The sequence below is a fragment of the Pteropus medius genome, unplaced genomic scaffold (genome assembly GCF_902729225.1).
Source record: "Pteropus medius unplaced genomic scaffold, Ma_sr-lr_union100, whole genome shotgun sequence".
NCBI lineage: Eukaryota > Metazoa > Chordata > Mammalia > Chiroptera > Pteropodidae > Pteropus > Pteropus medius.
Window position 1 is genome coordinate 133,765 of NW_024355833.1, and position 10,679 is coordinate 144,443.

A 10,679-nucleotide genomic window follows, 5' to 3' on the forward strand; every position below is an offset into this window, starting at 1 on the left:
TACATGGGATTAAAGAAAGGTATGAGAAATCATCATAGGATCTAGAGTCCATATTTTGTTATTACTGCTGGTAGTGTTCATTCTTATCTGATCATTATCTCACCAAATATGCCCTTTTACCAAGTTACTCATGGCAAAGTAAATATGAAGCAGCATGAGAAGATTTCGACTTTTCTCTTTTAGTAAATATCCTACATCTAACCATATAATCATATTACTTTTTAATACTATGAACTAGATTGAGAAATAACACAGTCCAGATGGACGTTAAAGAAATGCAGTATCCACTTTTGTTTGGTTTGGTTTGTTAATATTTTACTATAAAAACATATCAAAGGTGGACACTTAGATTGGTCTCATATGTTTCAGATTTCAATGTTGACTATTGTGAATAACACTGCAATGAACATGGAGCACAGATATTTGAGACACTGATTTTGTTTCCTTCAGATATATATCCAGAAGTGGGATTGCTGGATCCTATGGGAGCTCTATTTTTAGTTTTTTGTGGAACCTCCAAACTGTTTTCCATAATGGTTGTACCAATTTAAATTCTTACTAACAATATACAAGAGTTACCTTTCTCCACATCCTTGCCAGCACTTGTTACCTCTTGTCTTTTTTATAATAACCACCTTAACAAATGTGAGGTGATGTCAAAGTGGTTTTGATTTGCATGCCTCTGATGACTGGTGATGCAGGGCATCTTTTCATGTACCCGTTGTTCCTTTGTTTGTCTTCTTTGGAAAAATATCTATTCAGGTCCTCTGTCCATTGTTAAATCAGATTATTTGTTTTTTGCTACTGAGTTGCATGAGTTCCTTATATTTTGTGTGTATTAAACCCTTATTAGATACATGGTTTGCAAATATTTCCCCCCATTCCACAAGTTGCCTTTTCATTTTGTTGTTCATATCCTTTGCTGTGCAAACACTTTCCTGTTTGATGTAGGCCCATTCGTTTATTTTTGCTTCTGTTGCCTATGCTTTTGGAGTGATGTCTAAAATTCACGGCCAAGACCAATGTCAAAGAGGAACATTATTCGGCAGTAAAAAAGAAGGAAATACTGCCATTTATGACAACATAGATGGATCTAGAAGGTACTGTGCTAAGCGAAATAAGCCAGACACATAGTTAGTACTGTATTGCATACCTGAAATTTGCTAAAAGAGTAGATCTTAAGCAATATCATACACACAAAAAATATAACTCTGTGAGGTGATGGGTGTGTTCATTAACTTGACTGAAATAATCATTTTATAATACATATATCAAATAATTATGTTGTACACTTTGAATATGTACAATTTTGTTTGTCAATTAAACCTCAATAAAGCAGAAAAATTTAAATAAATGAAACTCATTCTGCTTGAAGCAATGGGGAGCCTTAAGAACAAGTTGTTTTTATTTCTTGAGGACAGTACAAAAACTAATTTCATATTTTCGACAAATCATTTTAATTAATTCCATTAGAAAATTGGAAATTCCCTCATCAGATCTATTTATTTATGCTGCTAACAATTTAATCACAGATAATGAATAAAGTTAACACTACCTGTGGGGTTTAGGGAGCCTACTTTATGTCCTGTGCTGTGCCTGTTGATATCACAAAGTCCTGAGCAGTCACCGTCCATTTGAGGGACTTAAAGAAGATTTAGTATGGCAAATTTCCATAAAGTTCAATAATTAGTGCAATGGCGTGATGAAAAGCCTTTAGAAACTTTTAGTTTTACACATCAAAGCTTCAGTAATGTAACCAACAGCAATGGATTATCTCTGGAAAATGTATTCAAAAAATAAAAACCCAATTGTACATTGAACGTTCATTGTTGTTTCTAAACAAATTCCTCTTGAGACAAATATAATTAAGCCATGCAGTGGATGCAATCCCTCTGGTCTGTAGTCAGGATAGAAATACTGCTGACTCCACCCCATGTTATAATTTGGAATCATAGGAAGTCTAGAAGCCCAGAAAGGAAAAGAAAGTTTATCTGTGGTTCTAAGTATGTTCTTCTATTCATAAATTCCTGTAAAATTACATTGAGGTTGTGGAAAGGAAATTGTTAGTTTTAGTTTCCCAGGCTTTCAGCTGCCTATTTATTGGCTTATACTTTTCAACTCAAAATGTGCAAAAATATGTATGAAAATGAATACATAAATGGCTGGAAATATACTTTCTTCCAAATGCTTAAGCGAGACTTTAAAGACTATGAAATTTAGAAGACCAGAATATAGCATTTTTACATTTATACAATTCGGGTTTTATGTAACTCTTTTACAATTAGAATGCCTTCATATGTTACTTATATAACAGCCTGTGTTTATAAGAATGTTGAAAAGATAAAACAACAAAAAAAAGTCAGATTATGTAACTTAAAGCCACTGTTTTCTCTAAATTTCTGTGAAAGAAAAATCTTAAGATCCAGAATTCAAAATCAGGAAGGAATAGTGCATCCATTATAATTGGGTAGGTATTTAGAAAGCTTTAGCTAAAGAAATCCAAGTGTGTAGATTGTGATGTCAGACCACTGATCCTAGGAGAGCTCCTTTTTCTGAGGGGTGACAGAGACCTATGCTAGGTTACTAGATTCCTTTAGGTATTAACTGCTCTGTTTCTCCACAGATGTCTGGCTCTGAGCCTATAATGAGTGGAAACCAATCTCTCTGCACCAGATTCACATTCGTGGCTTTTTCCTCTCTAGCAGGGTTACAACCTGTGCTCTTCGTTGTGTTCTTACTCATTTACTTGTTTACTGTGGGAGGAAACCTCATCATTATCTGCTTGATCTGGGTCACCCCTTCCCTGCACACTCCCATGTACTTCTTCCTGGTTAACCTCTCCTTCCTGGAGATGTGCTATATCACAAGTGTGGTGCCTCAGATGCTGGTTCACCTGCTTGTGGAGACCAAGACCATAAGTGTGGGAGGCTGTGCAGCTCAGATGTACGTATTTACCATATTGGGACTGACAGAGTGTTGCCTGCTAGCAGCCATGGCTTATGACCGCTTTGTAGCTATTTGTTATCCACTGCATTACACTCTTCTGATGGGCCCTCATGTGTGTTTGAAACTGGCTGCGGCATCATGGACTACTGGGGTGGTGGTCGAGTCAGTCCAGACCACTTGGATCTTCACTCTGCCTTTCTGTGGAACAGGAAAGATTCAGCACTTTTTTTGTGACATCATGCCTGTAGTGAAACTGGCTTGTGTTGATACCTCGCATAATGAGATTGTGATGTTCGCCGTCTCTGTGCTTTTCATTATGAGTCCCTGTTTCCTCATTCTGTGCTCCTATGTGCGCATTTTTGTGACCATCTTGAGAATCCCGTCAGCAGCTGGCAGATACAAAGCTTTCTCCACTTGTTCTTCTCACATCCTGGTTGTTTCTCTGTTCTATGGCACTGCCTTGTTCACTTACCTCCAACCTAAGACTGCACACACTCCAGAAACAGACAAAGCAACTGCACTCATGTACACAGTGGTCACACCTGCTCTGAATCCTGTTATCTACACCTTGAGGAACAAGGAAGTAAAGGAAGCCTTTAAAAGGGTAACACAAAGGAACTCTCTTAGACTAATGGCCTAAACCAGCCATAATAAACGAACTATTGTACAGAGAGGTTACCTAGGGTTTTATGCTCTACCAATATATATTAAAGTATCTATAGCATAGCAACCAGAACACACTTGAATCTGTTCTACACTCTCAATGTGTTTAAGCAAAAGGGAACTATAGGGTAGGATATTAGTTTACTATTGGTTCAATCAACAATATTCACTCAACATAATTACTGAGCATCTCCTGTGTCCTGGAAACCATTCAGTTTTTCCTTCTACAATGGTAATAGGATTAAGGTTAGTGTGTTTCATACCACTTTACTAAAGAAAACAATATGTTCCTCTTGTGGAAAAAAAATAAAAATGAATAGAAAGTAATTAGTACATATATATATTTTCTAGGCCAATGAAAATATAATACTTTTATACAAGTTTTTAATTGAATTTTAAACTTGTGATTATTTTCCCCAATTTTCTTGTTTTCCTTTGTATTGAATTCATAGTGTAATGCTTTGTTCAAATTATCATTCTAGTCAAATTGTTATCCACATCCTAAGCTTTTCAGGATAGCAATAAACAGAATCTAAAATTTTATCAATAGAATTACAACTGGAAAGGACATACCTGGAGACTAAACAGCACTGCAAATAGAAGCTGAACAAATATATTCATTTCCTGTAACTGAACAATATCAGTGTATGTTCTCTCCTGTTGAGAAACGTGGGTGTATGATTGTACATGAGATACTGGGATAACCTTAGATGAGAGAAACTTCATGAGTAGAACGACTAAAGACTCCATGGGCACTACCTATGTAATAACAAAGCCTCATCCTTCCCAAAGCTGTCTCTTAGTTGTCTCTGAGACACAAAACAAGTAATTCACAGGTAGGTAGGCGTGCCTACATGTGCGCGCGCGCACGCACACACACAGGCGCGCGCACACACACACACACACACACACACACACACACATCCAGTTCAACAATTGCCATCATATTGGGCTATCTGATCTCTTATATTGTTTTGCTCTCATTTGAAAACACTGCTCTGCAGAACCATTTAGAGAAGCTTTGCTGTTGTTATTTATCACCAAGCTATTAAGAAATCAGTACTTAAGCCAGAAATAATGTTTCTGGATATTCTCGACGTCCAGTTCTCCAGGATTCCAGAATGATACTGAATTCCCAGAAAAAGAGCTGAAAAAAAAGTCTTTTCCAAACTTGTGTGCTATTTTATTGCTTAAGCTTCAAAGCAGTTCTTCCTCAAATTAAGCTTAAAGAATATGTTCCACACATATCACAAGAGACAAATCAATATTGACTGTCGGTTTAGAAGAGTGAGGAATTCCAAAAAGCAACTTAAAGTGCCCTATTGTAAAATGTATAAAAGGAAAAAGATGTGTATAGATCTTGAGTTTAAGTAATAAAAAGTATGGACCCCAATGAGATGCTTTCCAGCACATGCCTACTCTTCTGAGGTTTGCCCAGCACTCAGCTTCCCCCATTTTAAAACTACTTGGCATCGCTTCCACAGCCCACTTTACTGATTTTAAGTACCAAAAATCTCCAGCAGTCGGATCTCCAAAATTATTAAACCTGATATTAGTTATAATTCTGTTTTTAAGATAGTAAAGAATTTTTAAAATCACGTAATAACAGTGATATTACATGCTGTTTCCTCTCTTTAGACTAAAATCTCCCTCTCCAACAACTATCCCCTTCTTCTAATAATCTATGTTCTTTCTTCAAATCTGAACTCAATAATCACTTATTTATGAAAACTTCCTGTTATCTCTATATCTTGTCTTCCTATTACATATTTTGTGACATAGTCCAGTTCTCCTTGTGTCTTAAGTTTCCTTTTCAGATTTACAGTGCTTGAATTGTGCATTTAATTATGTTTTTTTTATTAATATCTGTATTTTAGTAAATTATAGATTCCTGAAGGTAAGGACATGTTGTATTTATTACTGTATCACAGAATTTATTTCAGAGCCTGATAAGAATAGGCGTTCAATTAATTGCAAAAATATTAATAAATAAGTAAAAGAATGAATGACAGTTATTTTCAGGGTTTTAGCTCATTTGATATATTCAAGTACATATTCCTTCTCCAAACTTCTTATTATTACCCCACAGATCTTGTACTTTTCAGATCTCTTTCTATATAGTTAAACATCTAACCACTGTGAGCATATAGTATAGATCTTCACCTCAAGCTACTGGTCCTTACAGGAAAGTAGAAAGCAATATTTAGATCAAAAATTTATTTGGCACCTACAATATGCTAGGCATTTTCCTGAGCGATTTACAAAGTCTCCCTTCTTTATATACTTCACAACAGTACTGCAATGAGATATTATTATTTTCATTATAAAGAAAACTGAAGCACAGTGTTATCATTAGCACGAAAACTTGCCAATGATAACACCACTTGTAAATGAGAGATCCATGATCTTAAATATTTATTATATTATATTATATTATGTTATGTTATATTATATTATATTATATTATATTATATTAATTATATTATATTATATTTTTTCCTTCAAATTATACTCTTTTCCACTGTCCTTCAGGGTTAACACTTAGACATGGCTGAATGGTGCATCAGTTCACTTCTTGCTTGTTGCAGATATGGAGAAAAAACATTTATAAATATGTTCAAATATTTTTATCTTGAGTTAGTTGTTCATAGGAAATTCACCACATATTTGTCATAGGACAGATGCAGCAATGAGGACTGTAGTCACGCTGGGAAGCTGCAGAACTTGTTTAAGGAAATACTTAAATATTCAGAGCCTGATTAGGCCTGGTCCCAAATGCAAGCCTTCTTTTGATCATGGAAACAGGACTCAGGAAGTTTTAATTCTGAAAATAAATTGGTTAGGGTGATCAAAGTTCCTTAAGCATGATAGGGAAAAATACTGAAGAGGGTAAAGAGAAAACACACATATGGAATATTGATTTAGTCACATGATATTATCCTACCTAACTCCACCCCAACCCCAAAATCAATTAATCAATTTGCATTTTTAGTTTTAGAAATTTGATAGAAAATTAGAAATACATAAGATACTTAAATTGTACATTTTCTTGATACTCAGCCAATCATGGGTTGGAGGAAAGAAATCTATTTTAAATACATTTCACTGTTTTTGTTTCCACATTTTTTATTAATCCTACTGTGTAAGAGGCATTTTTTTAATTTTTATCTCTAGCAACTATTATCCCTTTGCTTTGTTTCTTGCTGGAGACACACACCTACCCAAATTCCAAACCATGTGTTAGCATCACAGAACATGGATGGGCATGTGACCAAACCTCACAGCAAAGTTTGATACATGACTCAGTAAGGTCCAATCAAACTAACTCCTGAGGTTTTACTTACACAAACAAGAAAAAGGTGATATCTTTTCCATTAGTCTTGAACTTGGGAAGATATAACTCTGGAGCTCCTGAGGGCTGTAGCACAAAGAAAAAGAGCAATTCAACCGTAATGTCAATTAGGAAAACACTTCCTACAGCTGCATAAATCTTGAGTCATGATGACACAGAGGCCGGTAAATCCAGCTTTTGTAACACACTGAAATTTTCTATTGCATGAGACAATAATGCCCTTCCTCTATTTTATCATTTTCTTACTTCATTCTGAGATGAGGTATTCCTTACCAGTAACTGAGAAATTCTCAATAATTCAAAAGCCATTTTAACTGAAGTTCTAGAGATTTAAACATAGCTTTTTTTTAACTCTATCTTTTTACTTTCCTAGAAAAGATTAGTTATTGCCATACATTCTTCTAGTTTGACATATCCTTATATGGTTAAAAGGTTCAGTGGTTTTCCCTATATATTTCATGAATTCAAATAGATTTTAATAATCTCATTATTTAATCAAATAAATCTAGCATACATGTATCCTTTAAGAGTAGTTCAAGAATAGTGAAAATTTCTTCAATAAATATTGTTCATATACTATAGGATAAAGAATTCAAAGTCATCCATTTGTTTGACAGGATTCCTGAGGATTTTTAATTTAATGAGGTTTTTCCTATTTTCCTCAGAAGGAAAGGGCTGGATATATTATATAATGCAAAAGTAATCTTTGTGACCAGATCTCTTGACTTGAGAAATTTCTCAAATATATGAACCAAAGTATGCAGTTAGTGTCCAGACTCTGCAAGAAAGATATACATGCAATGTCATTATATTTTAATTTTTGAATTTTTAAAAATAATGCTTAAGTGAAACAAAAAAAAATAATGTTTCTCAGTTTCTATGTATAGTTGCCACTAGGGAAAAGCAGATGTCAAATATTTGTTAATAATTAGTAAATTGATCTGGCAACATTGATAAATCTGGCCACAAGGATAATAACTCAGGGTAGAATTTTGCATACTTATAAATTTTCACCAAATTATTGTTTTCAATATAAACAATACAATCAGTTCAAGTTACTAATAGCTGATTAAAAGCCTTTACAAGAAAGGAAATGACATATACTATATTCACACGCTACCAGTTAAAGAAATTCTTTAAGAGGCATTTTATTTTACTGCGTAGGGTTAGTTAGAATGACTAATCCTACACAGTAAATAATAAACTTTTTAAATGTAAGTATGTAAGTATAGTTGGTATACAATCTTATATTGATTATTAGTTTCAGGTGTACGATATAGTGGTTCGACTTTTTATACCTTACTAGACATACCCTTCTTCATATCTCTTCTAGTCCCTCTGACTTTCAGAACGTACACACAACTAAGACAGTCCTTTTCTGCTCTGGCTTGAAAGTCAACAAGTTATGATTGCTACTCATGTCAAATCCATTTATCCATTTACTGAACATTTTTTACAGAATTCTAGTCATGTGCCAAGTATCTGTCCAGTTATTGTGGGTATACAAAACAAAATACCCAAAGCATAATCTCCTTCTTTCTTTGAGCATATAACTTAGCTGCAGAGGCAAAAACACATATGCTTGAAATATCCATGACAAGTGTTATATAATTGAGCATACACTACCACAGTACGCAGTGGAAAAAGGTGACACAAAATGGGGCAATTATAAAGTCGGAGAGCAGTTATTCTCAGAAGTCTTGAGTTGTGACTAAAGGAAATGATGGAACACAAATTGAGAAGGTGGTGACGTCATAATGCAACCAACAAGTGTTTGTGAGGTATGCTGAGGAGGGTCATAAGCAGCCCATGCTGGCTGCACATAGACATGTCAGGAGAGAATGGCGGAGGGTGTGAGGAGACAGGGAGGTGTCTAGCAAAACATATCCACATCAAAACTCCAGGCTTTCCTTTGCCTTGGCATAGCTTTGTCCCTATAGGGCCACTTTGACTTCTTGATCTTGGCTAAGTGTCTTTCCCTTTCTGGACCTGCCTCTGATTCCTCATCTGTGAAAGAAAGGAGTTGTATTTCCAGGTGATTTCTGGGGTCTCTGGCTAGCACTAGACGCTATGCTTTGTAATGTGCTTCGTGCCCCTCAGCTGTGATGTGGGCTGTGTTCTGGCTGACAGATGGAGCCAAGGGAGGTTTGCTGAGGATATAAGAAAAGACTTGGAGAGAAGTTAGAGAGGGAGTATGAAGAGTTAAAAAGGTGTAAATTTGTGCGTGTTAGTGCCTGCTTGTGAATAAGCCTTGAAAAAAGGATGCGATTTGCTGAAGCTCCCAGCAGAGCAAGATTGAGGAAAGGAAGGGAACAGCACAGGGATGATCACCTAGGAGGAAGACAAGAGAGGACAGGGTGGAGGGTTAGTCTGACACTGCTAAGCCAGAAGAGGTTATGTATGAGTGCGTGGAGCTTTGTGCGCTTTGCATGTTGCACATCTGCGATGCAGGTATGGGGTGGGGAGAAGGTGCATCCAGGAACTGCAGACAATGAGCCTCTCCATTAGGCTGAGGGCAGAACGGACTACTGAAACCTAAGCAAACAATCTGAGAAAAAGTAACACTTATACAAAATAAGTGCTCCTTGTTGAAACAGAGTTTTGAAGGAGTTTATAAGCATGTGATCAGGAGCAAGAAAAGCTGTGATTTGTTTAGAATTCTTAAAATGCTGTTGATGAAGTTTAGTTTTAGATTAGAATACGACTGGCCATTTGAAAAGCTCCCTTGCAGTGCCATCTGGTGGACAGAATTTGTAGTGCCTGTATCTGAATATATCATCTGACCATTTTTACACTTAAAAAAAAAAATTCGACACATTGTGACATTTTAGTTCTCAAGATACTGTGACAGGCAATTTCATTAAAGTTATTACACTTATTAAAATTATTTAAAGTTTACCCAAGGAAATAGGATAATTCCCTCCTTTGCTCCTTCACTCTGTTTTATGTGTATACCAAATGAAGAACATGTCACACACGGCTAATTTTTTGTCACCTAATTATATTATTCTTTATAGCATAACCCCTGGCATATCCTTCCACAATAACTTATAAGCTGCTTGAGAGGAGAGATGGCTACTCTATACATTGATGTCATGGCCATCAATGATTTCCGAAATATCCAATCCAAGAGTTCTACAAACAGTATCTCCATCCTTCAAGGAGGACCTAGAATGCACTAAATATTTTTTAAATAAACAAATAAATGAGTATTTTTTCAATTCTAAGTATTCCTACATTTGAAAGACCCAAGTTAAAAAAAAATAGAGGAAGTTCATAAGGGTAAACAGGATTACTATGTTTATCCATGACAGACAGAGTTTGACTGCAGTCATTGGGTAAGAATATTATACATGAAGTCATTATCATTGCACATTTAAAGGACTAATACAAGAAGTTTATTCTCAAAGATGAAAAGGGTAGCATTAAAAACAATGGAAGGATGTCACAGGAAAGCACCTTTCTGCTCAGTATGAAGAAAATATCTCTAAGAAGTAGAACGTTTTGAAAATGAAATGGACTACTTTCAAAAATATGAATTTCTCAATTGATGAAACTATTCAAGTAAATCCTAATTGGTTATTGATTCAGGAAACATACAGACAGGATTTGCTTTGAATTGTTTCTTAGATTAAATTATTTAAGGCACTTCTATGACATAAGAACACAGTATGTTTTGCATATGAAAGTATTAAACAGTAAAAGAAGATATCTAAAA

The 10,679-nt window shown here is 35.2% G+C and overlaps 1 protein-coding gene across 1 annotated transcript; it reads left to right on the forward strand.

The window, feature by feature from the left end:
- Positions 1–2,623: 2,623 nt before the first annotated feature.
- On the forward strand, positions 2,624–3,586 carry LOC120599927 (olfactory receptor 10C1). The gene has a single exon (XM_039859094.1). The coding sequence runs from the start codon at positions 2,624–2,626 to the stop codon at positions 3,584–3,586; it is 963 nt and encodes a 320-aa protein (XP_039715028.1).
- The last annotated feature ends 7,093 nt before the right edge of the window (positions 3,587–10,679 follow it).